This window comes from Vespula vulgaris, chromosome 2, assembly GCF_905475345.1.
Source record: "Vespula vulgaris chromosome 2, iyVesVulg1.1, whole genome shotgun sequence".
Lineage (NCBI taxonomy): Eukaryota > Metazoa > Arthropoda > Insecta > Hymenoptera > Vespidae > Vespula > Vespula vulgaris.
In genome coordinates, this window is record NC_066587.1 from 8,472,293 (window position 1) to 8,491,164 (window position 18,872).

Below are 18,872 nucleotides of genomic sequence, written 5' to 3' on the forward strand. Positions count from 1 at the left end.
TTCACATGACTTTTCCAATAAAGAAGCGCTTCGTATATTTCGTTTATTTCCTTTTTTTTTTTCAAAGAAAATATAAAGAAGCAATAATTTTATAAAATCTGTACCTGAATAAAGGCACTTATGTTTTTCTGTTACCAAGAAATACGTATATAGTCACTATGCAGGTTACGTATATCTACGCGAATTATGGCTCGATACTATCGCGAGGTATTATGCAAGAAAAACAGATTTTTCTTTAATAGAGCAACGCTATGCGATGCGTCTACGCAATTAATCACTCTATTACCTTAATAATCGTCGTAACTCCAGATGACACCGATCTACGGGAATCGAATTCCTCCGTCGCTCGCGGAATTTCTAGCTAACGTATCCAAGAAATCTTATTACACCACGTGCCTTTTTGCTTTGCACCGATCAGATTTATTCGATCGATTACTCTATTACAATAATTGCCGCGTCGTGTTCCGAGTTGCGGCGAACGTGATTATACGAACGGTGCGAGACAAGTCTCGTGGGACACGAGACGCGTATTATCGCGTTTTTGCCGATCGTAGCATGACGAACCTAACACGCGCGCCATTGTCTACCCTATGATTATGTAAGTTTTTCATTGTGGCTATTCCTCGGGAAAATTGTCCTATCGTGGAAGACAAGAACTTTCAGAAGGGAAGACGTTCCATTGCGATAGGGTTTCTCGATTTGCTTTTGTTTCGGCTCTTGGATCGTTGATCAAGCATGACATCATCACATTTATCGATAGATCCGGATTCCATCGCGGAAGAAATTATCCGATCAACGATTGTTCAAACCAGACATTGAAAAAAGAAAATCAACATTAAAATGTGCATGCTAATCAGTAAAATTGCTGACGATGATCGTCATTCGAAGACATAACTGGAAAATCTTTCGATCGATATGTTCGATTTATTGAGCTGACGCAATTGTCGGATGACGAAGAATTCGTGAAATTATGGTAACGCGTATGAAAGAAAATCGTGATATACGATACAGAGGCAAGAAGTAATTCTTTAAAAGAAAGAAAGTGGTCGAACTTTGAGAGACAAAAAAGGCAGAAATTTGATAAAAAAGTATGGCCGAAAAATGAGAAAATCGTTCATCGACCTACCTCATCGAACGAAAAGTAAGAAGCTTGTTTGGTTTCATTCTTAACCTTGCTCATCTCTCTCGCGAACTTTAAAAAATCCATCGTCGAAAAAAAGTCGGCGAGAGAGAGGTGTTTCTTCTCGATCGAGCGTTCCTCCTCGTATCGAAGTCTAAGGTCACCTTGACCATCAGAGATCTCCTCCGTGGGAGAGGACTTTTGCGGGTGTCCAGTAGCCAACGCTAGTAGGGAAGAAGAATGGGGGAGGTGGGTCAGGTTGGCCTCCACAGCCGACATATAAGTCCCAGGATCGGCCCCCACTTCGCGTCAAACGGTTGGACACGGTACGGAGGCGAGCACAAGCGAGCAATTCTTTGACGTGCATCAGCTAACTTCCATCCATTCTCTCCTGTATTCTCCCGCAAAGCGTGCTCTTCGTTTCTTTTTCTTTTCCTTATAGTCAAGTCTTTCAATCCCCACTCCAAGTTTCTTCCTCTCCGTGCCGGTTATCCGACCACCGACAACAGTAGCGACTCCATCGACACCCCGAAGAGAACGTAACCCTCTTGCGAGTACGCGAGAATACATGCGAGTATAATCGAGTACACGCGAGAAAATTCCTCGAACGATATCACCAGCCAACTAGCCGGTGAGACGGTCAGTTAATATCGACTACGGTTAACGAGACTTGGACCTTAGTTGTTGGCGTGCCGTTGCTTTCGGTCGACGACGGAACAGCCGCGCGGAGAACGTTTCTCTTTCCTTCTCTATCTTTCTATCTTTCAAACGGTGCTCGAGTGAACTGCGAGGCGCCATGAAAATCGTAAGTAAATCAGTTCCACGCTATACTGCCCAGCGTATACTACTTACACTCACTCCAGGAAGTATTCGTACATTTCCTGAAAGCGAAGAAGTTCTTTCTCCTTTTGAAGTGAACGGAGTGCTTTGAAATCGTCAATCTTTAGAGAATAAAGATAGCTAGTTTTTGAAATTTGAGATAATGGTAATTGTCATAATTTCGTAATGTATCGTTTTATTGACAGAAACTTCCTTTCAAAAGTTCTACGAATACTTGTTGAATCCTAGAATATATAGTTTGACGTTACATTTTAGAACGTCTCTGAAAGTACTCTTCGGAAAAGCGAAAGATAGGTTAGCGAAATGCACTGTTAGTTTGCTAGCACGCCATTGCAGGTTTAGTGTAGAAAAGCGAGTGCAGCAGCCCGATTCATCTTGATGGCCGTATATAAAGGCATATAGCAAAGTGTATCGTGTTTCGCCTATTTCATCTCGACTTTCTATATCCACTATTCCGGAAGGTACCGATCATAAAACGGAACTGCCACGTGCCACGGATCTTTCTGACTCTTTCTTTTTCTTTTATCTTCTTGCGATTGAACATGTCCATTACGTTCGATCGAGATGCATCGAGATGACGTAACGTATTGTCTCAACTAACTCTAGTATCTAGATGATACGCCGTTATATCGACGCACGTTGTTCTAATGATACTCGTAATTATTTTTGATTTTTTCATGCAGCCAATTGTGAACGAGATAACCAACTTGTAACGGCGGGATACAACGATCGATTGATTCGACGTCGCTAGTGAAAGTTCCGGAATCATTTTCGTGAAAAAATGTTTTACTTTCGCTCGTCTGAATCCGTAGTCTTTTTTTCTTACTTTTCTATCTTTTTTGGGGAGTAAAATCACGATCGAGGTTATTCGTTTGGATGAATAGGATATTTTTTGCCAGGTAATAGAGGTTTTAAGATAATGAATTGTTCGATGAACAAAGTTATTGCATAAATCGACGAGACGTATTTTTTCGGTTTACACGAAAAAAACGTTTCAGAATAATGAATCACTTGATAAATTAAATCATTCGCAAAATCTATGGATGGCGTTCTTCTCGACAAATATACTCATTTCATAAATGGATCCATTCGTTTCAATACGTAAAACAGAAAACAGTTTATATAATGGATCACTGGATAAAAAAATCATTTAAAAAATGGACAAACTGACAGAAACAGAAAACGTTTCGAAGGAAGAAATTGCTTGATAAATATTCTAAGGTTCTATTGTAAGGTCGAGTGATCTACTGAAATCGCCTCGAACGTAAGTAGATCCGTCGAGTCGTATATACCTTTCTAGTTAAATTTACGAGCCTCGAGATAGTTGTTTTATACGATAGGAAGGCGACAAGAGACGGCGGTTAGTTTCGTTGTCGTCGTTGGTGACGTGTTCTTTGGATTGAGCTAGACGGGTAAAGGAAGGAACGCAGAATAGGAGAATAGGAGAAACGGAAATCCGTAAAATCTTGTTCATTCACGAGAGCTCATAGCCGTCGGCGAGACAAGTTTGCGTCCTTGCCGCAGGGTCTACGATGAGATTTCTTGTTAGTCTAGTGTTCGTCTGCTAATCTAGATTTATTTTTATTTATCCTTATAATAATTTATGTTTATTTATCCTCATATATAAATTACTATTTTTATCTTTAGCTTATATTGATTTTTCTTTTCATTGTATTAATTCGATCTTTTCTTCGGATAATTTTTTCATTCATTCCAACAAGCTTCAATTAACTCTACAATTACTTAAGTGAAAATGTATAACAACTTGCGAAATTAGTCATGAAGAAATTTATGCCATGATATTAAACATAAATAGGCGTGAACGCATCGATTGATCAAATTAAAAAATTCCTTGATGTTCACTTTGTTTTGCTACAAAAATAAAAGAGAAAGAGAAAGAAGTACATGGGATGCGTGACTGTTGATTATTTAGACGATTTTCTAGATACTCATCTATGTAGATCGCACGGTCCATTGACAAGTCCAAACTCGACCGAGAAAATTCATACTAGTTACGTCTAGTTTTACTAAATCATAACGTATATTTTGCAACGTTCACATTTGTGTCAAATATTTCATCGTTTAAATTTGATTATTTCGGAGAAGTTATCTTTCTTGAAACTAACCCGAATTATGATTGGATCACATTTGATAATAAGTTTGACTTTCGTAAAAAATAACTGACTGCATGGACTTTTCTTTCGAAGGTTCGGTAATGAATGAACGCTCTGTTTCCTTAACGAGACTTTTCTTGCACCTAAATTCCAATACTTTGAGACACAGAATTTTGTTCCTCTACGTTCTTCGATATCGTGTAAGAAAATGCCATAACGTGTTAATGAAACGTTTCCTCGCATCAGTATGCAACGATCGCAAAAACTGCATAATGATCTACGATAACTAGCTTGAATTTTATGCGGGTTCTCTTTCTCTCCACTTTTCTAAGGAAAGATAATGTAATTTTTTAATCGTTTAATACATATCGAAGAAAAGTTATTAAAATAATGTTATGGATGTAATTATCCACACGAATATAATAATGACAACGTTTACATTTGCAAAAAAAATACAAATACGTATGTCCACATAAAAGTGTAATAAAGACGATGTATATACGTGTCGAAGTTACGCGCTAGAGTGAGCAACAAATCATACGTTGGATCTCGATATCGATGCGGAAAATCATTTTTTCCGTGTTCGTGAGCGAGAACGAGAGTTATATACGTCGTCGGACGAGCGATGTAATTCATCGATAACCGTAAATTATTCTCGATGAACAAAAGCTAGGCTATCCGTTGGCCGAGCGATATAATTAATCACCTGCTCGAAAGCACGATTTCATCGACGCTTTACGGTTTCTTTAAGGCTTATTCTCTTATCGGTGTTAACGAACAAAGATCGAGAGCAGATCGGTTAATTAATATCGACTTTCGAACCAGGCATTAAATACAATTCTTAAATCGAAAAGCGATTAGCGTTGCATTTCTATCGTTCATCGCGATGTACTGTTACGTCAATCATTACGAATTTCGTTAGGAGTTCTCTGGCAAAATTTATTTGAAACTAGTATAGATCGAAGTTCTTCTTAGGCTTCTTGAAAGTTAGAGATTATGTTTTCCATGAAATCGATAATTTTTAAGATAAAATTCATGAGAGATATCACGAAGAATCTGCTTGATGTTGTTACGGATAAAGCGATTTTTACACTTCGTCGATTGATCGAATTATACCCAACTAAATCCTTGAGATTCGTGCAATTTATATGATATTCGATATTTATTAATTTTCCATATTATAGTATTATCTATAGTATTATCTGTAGTAAAAGAGATTTCAAATTTTATCTCGTAGATTGTGCTATATGGATACATAAACATGTCGATAAATATTCTTTTTATATAATTATCATTTAATATTTGACATTACGATTTCTTTTCAATTATAGTTACGGTATCATTCGAACGTATAGACAAAGGAGAAAATCTTTGCAGCATATCTTATGTCAGCGATATCTTAACGCTTAAAACTATCCCTTTTATTGGTTCCGTTATAAGAGAAATGTGGCGTGGCACCTTTTGCCGGTTTTTGTGCCAACCGAGCGTGACGATTTGCACAGCATCGAAAATAACCTTCTCTTTTGTGTGCGCGCGCGCACGCTCACGTACGCGTGTCACAAAAGATTTGATTCAAAAGAAATGTTTGCTCCTTTCACGAAATATTTGAGAAAAAGTAAGGATCCTGTAATAGAAATAAGTACACGTTCTTTCTCAATGTTCTCAAAGAAATGCTATTTCTAAATACATATGTAAGTATATGCTCTTACGTAAACTTTTCACGTTAAATTGTGTACCGTAACGAAAAGAAGTGTTAAAAGAAATTGATAGAAAAAATCAATTAAAAAGTGATATACTCATGCGTGTATAGGATATTCGTAAAACGTGCCGCCAGGCAAAGAAAGTTCTTATGAAGCTTTTATCCGATCAAAAACATCCAACGGAAAAGAAGCATTTTATAAATTAGAAAATTTAGAAACTTTAAACTTAGAAATTACGTATAAATATAGCTTGATGTGTAGTAGAAATTTTTATAAATATATTCGGTATACTTTGCGTACAAGTATGGACATCGGAAAGTGATAAAAGTGCAATAAAAATTGTTGCAATATACGATGTGGTTTCGAATTAAGTTACCTATGGTGTTTTTATGACCGATGATACGAATTTTGTAAGAGGCAACGAAAAATACATACGTATATATGTAAGCAGGTATCGTTACGAATTGCGCATTACACCTGCTAGAACGTTCCACTTTCTAATTGTAAACGACACGTCGTTTCTAACATCTTCAACCCTCTTCATTTTCTTTCTCGTTATTCTCGTCCTCATCTTCATCTTCGTCCTTTCGTAACATTTGGCTTACTGCCAACAACTGAAACGTTTCCAATGACTAAGGGACTATTGAGGTTGTTTAAAAGAAAAAAAAAGTAAAGTGCCTATTCTTGTTCTCATTGATTGGTGCATGTAAAAAACAATTATGAAATATCATAAAGTCTAGTAATTAAGGGAAGTCTAACAGATCGTGACGATATTAAAAGAGTAGGAGGGATAGAGAGAGAGAGAGAGAGGGAGAGAGAGAGAGCAAGAGAGAGAGAGAGAAAAAGAGAGAGAGAGAGAGAGAGAGGGAGAGAGAGGGAAAGAGAGGGAGAAGGCGATCGGATGTACAAGGCAGTCGAGAGGCGAGGACCTTCATGAAATTCCTTGACGATGTATAAAATGAAGGTGAATGAAAGTTGCCGCAACGAGGAGCGTCGAGGTCACGAAAATTATCCCCTACTTTGTATTTTCCGGTATACGAATTCTCTTGATCATTTTGTAAATACTAATGATTATTATTATAGGTTGTATATGTTGTATACATATATGTTGTATAAATTTTTCTTTTGAAATATTAGACTTTATTCCCTTAAATTTCAAATCTAGATTCTTATCAAGGCCTATATTGTTCATAATAAAGTGCCGTTTCGTGGTCCGACCTTAATTACTAGTTGATTTCTAAGATAGATTCCAGTTAACATATTGTATGTATTTTTCACCGTAATCGTTACAAAAAGCGAAAGTTAGAAAGCAATGCTCATAACAATGCTATATTACTTTGATAACGTTATCTTTAAGAAATCGACTTGATCTTGTATATCTTCTTTATTTCATGTTTTAACCTTTCACCTTAACAAAATGGTCCAAGTATCCGGAACGAGATTTTGATCGCAATACCACGTCAGCAAGATTATCAATATTCTCGGTCTGAGTACATCGACTTATTACAATGTCGCTACTGTATTGCACTTATGTCAGATTCTATTTATATACATGTATACCTATGGAAAGTAGTCGAGTCGCGCGCGATAGAAAAGGAATGACGAGCTACTGTCTTTGATAGAATAATAAAGCTTTTGTGTGCGTTTCTTCTCGTTGCGTAATAGTGGACGACGCGTGGCTTCGAGATGGACGCAATATGGTTAACTCGACCTACGATATTAATGGTCTATAGGTTCCTATGGGAGAGATTTACTTACATATACATAGACAGAGAAGGAGCGTGCTTGTAAACACGCTCCGTTTCACCTAGCGTTAAATGCGGAAGTACTCGACGCTAATACATAGCTCTTACTAAGTATCTGTGTGTAAGTTTACTATCTAATAGCTCGTATAATAAGCTTCCCGAGATGGTTTTACCGGTGGCCAATTCAATCATAAAGGATATACAGTTCTTGTTAAACATAAAGAAAAGAAAAATATAAATTAATTACATATACGTTTTAAAGCAATTTCTTTAACGTTCAAAAATATTTTGCTCTTGGTTTTTGTTCAAATTTCATAATACATTGGAAATATTAATCTTATCGAAATCTCGTAAAAATACGATACGTCTTCTTCATTTACTTCCGAGTGACTTTCCAACGGTTTCGAGAGCAAAATTAAAAGGCGTGTTCTACCCAACATCTATCCAACAACAAACGGCAACTCATCTCTTTTCCTTTTACCGACATAACTTTTAACGATTCGAAGAAAGACACTTTTGTGAAAGCCTTCTCCTCGTTATATATCAACATAACTGGTATCGGTCATTTATTCGAAGAATCGTCAGGTTTTCAAAAACCGGTCGCTTTATTTCGAAATTTTAATAGCAATCTTAACATATATCAGCATATCTTCACATTGAACAGCCTCGGAAGTGTTTCGTTATTAATCATTTTTCCCATTATCATATTGCAACAGTCCACTTTCACATGAAAAGTCGAACAAACGCGTCGAATCGACTGCATTCTATAATTCTTGAAAATCGATCGAAACTGGAAAACGAGGAACTTATATTGGAATTATATGAAACAGCAATTGAATTAAAATGATTATCCTCTTCCCGCGAAATCGTAGTTACGCGTACGTATGCGTTTTTCTCTGTAAGTTATGTTTGGGATATCGCTTTGGCATGATCTCGCGTTACGGTGCTAGCACATGTGTGTCAGCGCTTCGAGAGTGACCTCGTGCCTTTGTAGAAACGAAGACAAGATGCTCTATCAACTAGTTTCTTTAAAAGTGGATTCCGAAAGGCCACTTTCCACGCTACTAATGTATATTAAGATCGAAAACTTAAAACTTTCTTACGAGATAAAAATCTTCAGTTATGAAGATTTTTCAAAGTTAATTCGCATAAATGAATTTTCATCTTGACATTGCCACGATTGAAACGAGTTCGTGAGAAAAATACTCTTTGGATAAATACATGATGGAATTCACAATATTCTAATGATTCCATTCGATGAATTTTTTTGTGCGATTATCCCACCTTGTGCTCACATAACGTCGACCGAATCATTATCGTTCACAAGATTACCAATGTGATTTTCCGTCCAATCCTCGAGCAGATCGTAAAATTTCATTGATTTCATCAACGGCTTTACGTAAGGCCGTGTATCTTCGAAATGAAGACCTTCCGACGTTCTTATTGCCAAGTAACGAGTTGATATAACTCGATTAATGACAAGAGATTTGCGATTCGAAATTCGATTTCAAATTGGATTCGTATAACGAAGTTAACGTGTGGCATATGAGAATTATGTCACTTCATAAATTTCACAAGCGATTTCTCTGGAGTAAATTGATAGATGTTACTAATATTTATGTAATAGTTTATTAGTTTAAAACAAAGTATACAGTTTTTTGAAAATAAGAAAATTTTAATTAAAGGATGCGATATGTGTTAATGATCGTAGTAAATGAACAAAATTTTATAAGGTCATTTCTAAAAAGTCGGACGGTGTGATATATTTCGTTATATCATCGTAAATTTCTTTCTAGTATTATGTATACAAACCGCAAATTAACGTCATTAAATCGTATAATCTAAGGTGCATACTTTTGCGGAATGAAATTACCTGTTTTCAATGACTCAAAGAGAGGAAAAAAGTGCAGTCACCTTATAGAAGTCGTTATTTTAGTTGTAGATGGTTATTAAAGTATTCGACATTCACTTCCGATTATTTGATTCAAATTCTTCAAACGATATGATTTTATAATCAAATTCTAATCAATCGAGGTCACCTTCGAGGAATATTTTTTATATTTTCGATTCCATTTTCTTTAGCGAATAAAGGGTTAATAAAGTCGATGAAGCTCATGTTTGCCCTTTACGAAATGGATATTATTTAGTGTAGTCTCATAGGAGGTTTTAATGATGCCATTTACTCGATTGTTGGTGATAATCGGCGACCAATAAATTGACTAGAAAGGCGCGTTCGTGAGATTTTGTTAGACTTATCTGTGATCTCGATCGCCTATTAAACGACTCCTCGACTTCTTCTCTCGTAGATAACTCGATCTCCTTTCGCCGATTTATTAACGACACCCAGTCAATTCCATCTTCGAGCGTATAGTTCCTTTTAGTTTAAGTTCCTTACGAAATACACGCTTCTAATTTGGAATTTCTTTAACTTTTCCAGGTCGCTTTAATCGCATTCCTAATGGCCGTCCTTATGGGTGTCACGGCCCAGAGTTATAGGCAACTCTATGCTGGTTTCGGGCCTTACTTTCAACAGAGCGCAGGATTGCGGGATCCAAGATCGAACAGAGGTCAGTTTTAACTATATCGTTCAATTTGATCGTTCTCATTCGACCGTGAATTTCTATGAAGTTCAATGATTAATCTCATGAAATTGAAACAACGATTGTATTTCTTTGGACGAACTCTAACGATGTCATCTTTTATTTTTTATCAATGATCTTAATCTTTGAAAGTACGGTACGCTCCAACTTCCAACAGCTTGAAGTGAACTTTTACCGGAACAGATTTAACGCTCTCGAAGTCAAGATAATAATTTAAAATCGAGGCACGTGCTCTAGGAGTACACCATCGGTGAAAGGATAGGTATAAATAGATGTAGATAGCTGTATGTGTAGTTGATTTTTAATTCATAAATAAATATAGTTTGCAACATATGTATATATATGTATATATATGTTGCAAATTATGGATGTGTGTGTATGTGTGTATATATATATGCACACAAAGACACACGCCCACATTAATTACTTATGCATTATATGTTCAGTGTTTAGATATATTTCATTTATATTTACAATAAATATGTGTATGTATGTAATTATCTTATCAAATTATCCCTCAATCTTGCCATGTCGTGATATTTGAAATCCAATTGAGTTTACAAGTCAATCGGATCGAAATTTTGTAACCGATATCGACAAATCTATCATTATATGAACAATATTGCTCAATACGAACATTTAATCGAGGTAAGCAATTAACTTTTCAAGGTATAGCTTCTCTAAATATAGTGTCCTGTTTATCTTGAAAAAAATATCTAGTTAGGGAGTGAACCCATCAAAAAGATTTTGTTACATATTTGTTTAATATAAAGACATTATGTCGCAGTGCTTAATTTTCTTTATAGATTGAGTCATATGAGAAATTTCAAATTTATTTTTGTTAATGGAATCATATACTTCTTTTTTCATAGTACGACGGCATTTGTCGAAATGGATTTAATGAAGTTATTTATTATTATAAAATGTTATTACTTTTGTTAAAATTTTGTTATACATTTGTTATATTTTTGTTATAAATTTCTTAATTTCTTAAGAGCCTGTATCGATAGTTGTTGGCTGCCCTATTATAACTAAATGTTATATATATATATATATATATATATATATATATATATATATGCATAAGATAAGAATTTCGGGTATTTGTTTACAGAATGTAATCGATACAAGCTTACATTTCTTAGGAAGTCAAGAATTTATAACATAAACACGAAACATTTTACAATAATAAATGATCTCACATGGCACATCGTTGAATTTCTCTCAAAAAATACTATCGTGTTATATTAAGAAGAAAGATATATAGTTCCATTTAAAAAAGTGAATTTGACTTTGAAATTTTTTCTATCTCTGAAACTGCAAAAAGAATTGGCACCATATGATATTTCTTCATACCAAACAAATTTATAAAAAAACGTTTTTGATTGATTTAGCCGTTCACGAGATATTTCGTTTTTAAATAAATAAAACATCATGTATATAAAAAACGTATTTATCTATACGTATACAGATATCCTTATTTATTGTTACCAAGAGCTAACCTGTTAATTATATAAAGCAATTTTCTATATCCGTCGAAATTGCTTAAAATATGTTGTGTAAAAATACATTACGGAACAACTCATAAATTAAGATAAATTAACAAAGTTTACGTGGATAAGTTACAACTTTGAGATATTTTTTTATTCGGTTGCGTTCATTTATAATGGTGTTCTACCGTGTTAAATTCATCGTTACTTTATTATTTATATTTTGTAATCGGCTGTTCGGCTTTACTTTCGATGTGACGTTATCGACTCGATACGTTATATATAATTGACGAGAGAAAGAGAGAAACATGATTTCTTTGGATCGGTGTTAAAAGTATAAGTCGGAGTCGGATCTCGTGCCAAGTTCAAACGCGTTCGCTTTTGTAGATATTATCGATAATATCAGGTAACGTAACGTAATATCTCTTAACGACAAACGTTTATTGACAGGCAGTCTAGTATTATATGCTTGACTGAATAAGATCGAAAGGAAAGAAATTGTTATACAAAATTGTAAAAAAGTGTTATTCGTTTTAATGTTCGAATTGGTCAGAATCCCTTTGTTTAGGGTACTATTTTCTTTCCTTCTTAAATCATCCAAAAGATCTTTAATTTAATTCGATTAACTGAATTATATCCGTTTCTTCAGATTCACTTATAAAAAACATTTCTCAGTGATACTTGAACATGATTAATAATACGTATCCGGCAACTTTCCTCTTTCCAGACTTTAGAAAGGATTGGCGTTAGCTTTCTTTAAATAAATGGTTATTCATTAAGGAAATGTAGGAAGAAATGACGACAAAATGAAAACAAACGAGCCGAAGATTTCTTTGCGAGTTTTGTAGTCATGCACGCGTGTCGGTCGCGTGCACGAAGGATGATATAAAATTGGTAAAGAATCGATCGATCGTTCTTTGAAAGAAAAGGTCATAGAAAAAGAGTGAAAGAAGTTTCGGATCACCGGCGGACAAAGATGTGGGGGTTTGATTTATTAGAGCGATCAACGACCGTGAAGGCTGAATATCCTTCTTTGAGTTCATTCAATTCTTTCTAACAGGATTTTTCTTCAGTGGATGAACGAAATATGAAGAACGTATTTACAAAACAAAAAGAAGAAATATTACTTTTTCATATTTCACATAATTTTATCCAGATTTCTTTGTCCATTCGTTCGCTGGTTCTTTGACTGAATTCGCATTTGGGTGAGAGTCGATAACTATCGTAACATCGACTTCTTTACACAGTTACAACGTCGATCGTTGCATTCGCTCGGCTCGCATATCTTGTTGATCATTAAGATCATTGACAATTGACATTGCCCGACATTGTAAAACATGTTCTTACATGCATGTATGTGAACGCGATTTCGTTGCAAATCTCGACATTATAGCATTGTCACGAGTAACGATATACGAGACGGCTTTGCAATTTTCTCGTTAATGAATTAGCTCGTGGAGCACGTGAAGAATTAATCTATGTTAATCTATGAATCTATGATATCGACGCTGATAATATTCAAATTAATCGGCTCGCGTTATTCGTTATAAATTATGAAAGATTGATAACTAGGATCTATTATTATTATTATCATTCGATGAATTCATTGACAGCGACCTCGATAATTTTTTATGTTTTTAATTCGATTTTTATTTTTTTTTTAGGTCCAATCCTTTTTCCACCTGGTCCAGAACCGAATCGCGCTGACACGAGCGGTGTGATCGTAGGTGCGAGTGGATACGGATTCGTACCACCGAATACAGGTAAATCGTTGAAGAAATGATTCCCAAAACCGAATTGAAAATCCTTCGCTGTTCCTCTTGAGATGCAAGAAAGGAAGTAAAAAAAAAAGCGGCACAGAAGGTGACAATTCTCCGTTTGTAAATAAGAAATCGAAAGACGGTACGATGAGCGAGAGAGGCCAAAAACCTAGAAAGGGATGATCAGGGAGAGAATGTATCCATCCCACTTGCTCCGTCTCTTTGACGTACTCGCACCAGTCTGTTTCCATCCTTGTGCACTTAACTTATAAATAAAAACTCTATTTATTATTCCCTAGCACTGGTGAAATAACTGTCGTCAGTAACTTTTACCTTTTCCTCATTCTTCCTAATAATTATATATAAAATACCGTACATATGTATCTGTACAGGATGTCCCATATTAATTAAACACATAAACCTTACATATATCTTACTTGTAAATTATATGCCTGTAGTACTAATCACATTATCTAAAGATTCTGTTATACGTTTGAAATGTTTAGCGAGCGATCAATTTCCCATAAAAATCCTTTGAAAATATATTAAACAAATGTGTTACAATTGGTCTAATATTGTACCTTTTACCCTAAACGACCGCTCGAAATTGGATTTTTTTAATCAATGATTAACGATGAAATGAAATTAATAGATCCTTACTTTCATCTAGGATTTGAATGAAGGTCGACAGATATAACCGTATCTGAAAGAATCGATCCTTGACGTACCGTGAACGTACTCACGTATTCTCGAGAGAGCTTTATATTATGTATATATGTGAATGTACGTTTGGCATTGTGTGTGTACATAAAAGCATTGCATGTCCATAGACGAGGATATCTCGTGTTCGTGATCGTGAACCCGTCTCTTCTTGTCGAGGACGAGAGCTCGTTTCCTTGTTTCACTCCATCCTCCTTCGAGACACTATAATCGCGCCAACAACGCGGAAGAAAATCGTTTCCATGTTCGAAGCTTTAACCTTCAAGCGTTCTTCCAATTCGCTACTTCGACAGCACCACAGTTTCGTTTTTTTACGAATTATTTTCGATTGCGAATCGAAGTGTTTAGCTTAACGATTTAACTAACTCGATTGGCTATTAACAGAATGACTTAATCGAAAACTTAGAGATATCGGTAAAGTTTAAAATGATATCTCGCAGGTAAGTTTTCCAGCGAAAAATGGTTAATTATTCATAAAATACTACAACATAAAAGATAATGATACCTGTAAAAGAGTAGTAAGTATGAAGCAATTAATCGCATACTTCCTGAATTCCCATCCTGGTATGGGATTCATTCGAAATACCGGTTTTTGCGAAGGTGAGAAGAAGAATCCTGAAAGAGAAACCTTGGAGGAGGCTCGTACCCGCTGGTCGTGGATCAGTGAAAGTGCCGTCAGTCAAACTCGTTTACGCGTAACGCTTCCTTTCGCGTTGCCATTACGTGGAACGTAACAGGTGTTATGAGGTCGGTCAGGTCAACGACAAGGTCGACTTTTTTCGATGGATGCTTATTACGTGTTCTTCCTCAGACAAGATCAACGTTCGTTTCCACATTTTTATTCGGTCAAGTTCGAATCAAGATTGAGTTTTCCATTGCTCGATTATTCCATTAACGTTATTTCCTTTTTTTTCCTTTTTATATACCCGTTCGAGCAGGTTCTTTTTACGCAAAATATTCAAATGGTTCCACACGTAAAAAAACAGCAGGACATTCGAAAGCGTCCAAGTTAAACGGCGTACCAAATCTCTTCTCTTTTTCGAGACGCTTTAAACTCGACTCGCATTTAATTACGCGACACGCGTAAAGCTACGGCTCGCCCCTCCGGACGTCCTTGAAGGAAATTTATCCGAGGGTTGAAAGGAGGGCTGAGAGAAAAGCGAAGCTCGCCTTCGCCAAAGCGAAACTCGTAATTTAGCGATATCTCTGTTAAGTACTTTTTCACGAGACGTTAATTCCAAAAGCGGAAGTTTGAACTCGCGAAAATGGAATAAGAATATCTTTCCCTTCTTTTTCTTTTTATATATAGGGTGATCTACGTGACTGAGAGTACCCCGATAACTTTATAAATATTAACTTTAGCGAAGAATCATATCGAATTTACGTCCACCAAAGACGTCATCGTTAATTTGTCGTAACCGAAGTTGAAAATATCAGAACAATATTCCTTCGCATTTGGTAGGGAAGCTTATCGGCCTTGGAAATCCGTAATATAATCAACTCTAGTTTTTCTCTTTCTTTTTTCTTTCCCTTCCTCCCTCTCTCTCTCTCTCTCTCTCTCTCTCTCTCGTTTCCTTTTCGACATTCGAAACCTGCTTGACTTTATATTGTCAGAACGTCGTGGTCGAGCATGCTAACTCGATGAAGGGAGTCCGTGTATCAGTGAGGCATAGGACCAGAAAAGCGAGCACTTACCAATCAAAGGGAGAACATGCGAAAGGGATGAGGTCAATCATGCTAAGGGAAGGAAGGTGACGAGGGTGCTTGTAATTAGTAGCTTTGAAACTCTCCCCGCCTCTCTCTGCTTCTCTTGCGCTCTCTTAGACTACCCTCTCATTATCAACGGTCAGGTATATCTCTGACTTTCTCATTGGTGTTCCTTCTACTGTCAGTTTCCGTTAACTCGTTTAACGGACTACTCCTCGAGCCGTTAGCGGATTACGTTGAATTCGTCTTTGATCAAGTACGTGGGTTTCTCATAGAACGAGAGCGAGCTTGTTCTTTGTATCGAAGAGAATAAGTAGCTTGAGTTACTTCATAATGAATTTTATAACAAAGAACGACTTTCTCACGTTCCAACATTATCTAACAATGAAATAATTGAAAGATTTTATGAAAATAAAAACGACTAGATTACTACGTCTATTAATTAAGGATTAACGTTTCGAATGGAAATATATGATATTTCGCACGTGATTCATGATATGATATTGCTTAAAGGTTAAAAAAAAAAACGTTTTAAAGATAAATATTTGTTATGGCTTTCCGCATATATACGCGTAACCATTTATAATTGCATATGGATATCATTTTATGAATTGACGTGTTTATATTCATTCTTTTAACGCATTCTTATCGTTTGTTTCAGGCTTTCTAGGTTATTACTATTATTAAATCTAGCTGAACAAGATAAGATACTGAAGATGTGTTCTCCTAGAAGAAGACGAAGAGGTAGTATGGAACTTGAGGTTATCGAGTGTGACGATACGCTCATTTAACAACCGAAAATATTAAAAAAAGTATGTAAAATTAGATTCTTGCGATCGAGCAACGAAAAAAAAATGAAGGAAGAGGGTAAAGAGAGATCAAAGTAATTAATTAAAATGCAATTAATTCGAATTCCTAATATCGATGTGTACCAAAGTTACATGCATCAATAGTTGTGAATGAAAGTGGTAAATCAAATAGATCGATAACTTTCAATATAAATTTGTAAAACGATAAAACGCTACTTTGATTTTCACAGCTATTGATTCACGAGTTTGTAACCACTCGTAATTGTAAATTAATTTCCTTACGTCTTGAAGTTCACATTAGTATATCTTTATTTATTTTTATTATAATTAATAGTAACTGCGCTTCGATGATGCGAAGTAATAGCACAGAAGCGATTGTAACCGTCCAAACTGATTGTGTTCGAAATGTTATTATCATTATAGATAGAATAAATATTAATAATATATTGTACAAGTGTAATTGTTCATCGGTCGATGAAAAAGTCGAATGAGAATTAAGAACAGTCAATTCATCCTATTTTCGGGAATGCTTATATTGTAATCCATTGGCCATTAACAAACGACTAATTAATACTTGAGTCATGTTCGAATGGTCTCGTGGTATTCATTTCTTAGATCGATTTTGAAGGTAAATCATTCGTTAATTACGAAACGTCGAGTTGAAATATGCATCATTTTACATTTGCAGAAAAAATCTTGTCTTAGAAAGATCAGGCCATGATCATTTATCGTAAAACTGACGTTCGACGTCTTAGGAAACAGCTTGAAAGTGAACGGATAAGTTTATCAATGAGATCGGATCGACAACGAAGTAATAATAAGCTGTAAATAACCATACATTGTAATGGAATAAAAATTAAAAAACAAAAAATTCTTGAAAAATATGTTTCTCCATGTGATTAGTTTCATTTTACTCGTCCCAAATTTGTATTCCTTTTATCCCGATCAAAAAAGTGATTCTTAGAACGCAATTATCGTATGTTGAAAACAACTTTGATATGGATTGATGTATAGAAAGTTCAAGCGAACGGATCTACATACATACGTTAATTAAGTAATCTGACGTCGCAATATGTTTCGAATGAAGCTGCATAAGAAAGTTAACAGTAAAAATTGGTTTAGAAACTCGGTTGTAGATCAAACGTCTCATACAGAACTTTATCGTGCGATGGTTAATGAACAACTGATTAAACTATACAAAGGTCGTCGGTGAGAAAATAAAATAAGAACGAAACGAAGAAGGAATGTGCGAGATTATTAAACGCGAACGATCGTAATGTTTTTATTTACAATAATAAATAACTGACTTTGAAATCCATCTGCGATTTGTTCTTCTCAAATATTATGTCTACGCGATTTCTCTTTTATGTTTACGTCCTTGCTGAATGTCGTAGAACGAAAAAATCATCGTTCAAGCAATAGATTAACACGACGATGAACGAAGAAAACATATTTTATGATCCCATCCAAAATTCGATTTTAAACATTATGATTGACAATATCGTATTTGTCGATCATAATGTTTGAAATTTAGATCAGATTGTTTTTTATCGCATCGCATACATAATATTTCAATGCTACAAAGAAAATATTACTACACTTCCTAATGTTTCTCACTACTTTTATTCTTAATATATTTCACTATTATTATCTGTAGCGATTTTAGATAAAATCTAAATGGCTACAAATGGTTAATAATATTCTGATAGTAATCTAATTAATTATAGTTTTTGCAGACGGACACGAGATGATGTGAAGATAATTTTTTTTTATATAATCATACGTTTTTTAATGTATTAATTTTTAATAAAGCTCCACATTCTTTATGAAAAAGTATTAATTCGTATATATCGAAAAATTATTAGTTTGAGAGATATTTCTATTTAAATATTGCTAAGAAACCATTACTCTCTCTTATTACTACCATCTATTTACTATTACTCTTACATTTTATGTAAGAGTAAATGTATCTGTGTGGATTGTTTAGCAATATTTAAATTAAAATGTCTACTGAACTAATAATTTTTCGATTTATGTCTTTATGTAGTCTCAACTCATTGTTAGAAATTCAAACTAGTTTATTTTTTGTCATATCGCACGCCTAACAACCTCAATATTACAGCATGTTTATCGCATTTTAAACCATTTTGCGACGTCTGTAATAACAATGTATAATTTCGCAAAGTTATTGATTTTTGAAGCGTAGAAAAGGCCTATTTTAGGATCGTAAATAATACTCGACAGCCAGCTGTGTATGAACACTGTCG

At 35.1% G+C, this 18,872-nt stretch overlaps 1 protein-coding gene across 1 annotated transcript; it reads left to right on the top strand.

Annotated features, from left to right (window-relative positions):
• The first annotated feature begins 1,403 nt into the window (after positions 1-1,403).
• LOC127073010 (uncharacterized) lies at positions 1,404-17,487 on the top strand. The gene is made up of 4 exons (XM_051013983.1): positions 1,404-1,925; positions 9,957-10,086; positions 13,274-13,372; positions 16,458-17,487. Exons 1-4 carry the CDS (start codon positions 1,917-1,919, stop codon positions 16,481-16,483), a joined length of 264 nt encoding a protein of 87 aa, XP_050869940.1. The 5' UTR covers positions 1,404-1,916; the 3' UTR covers positions 16,484-17,487.
• The last annotated feature ends 1,385 nt before the right edge of the window (positions 17,488-18,872 follow it).

Coding starts and splice junctions, on each gene's coding strand:
- LOC127073010 (XM_051013983.1), top strand. Junction 10,087..13,273: donor GGATCCAAGATCGAACAGAG/GTCAGTTTTAAC, acceptor TTTTTTTTTTAG/GTCCAATCCTTTTTCCACCT. Junction 13,373..16,457: donor ATTCGTACCACCGAATACAG/GTAAATCGTTGA, acceptor CGTTTGTTTCAG/GCTTTCTAGGTTATTACTAT.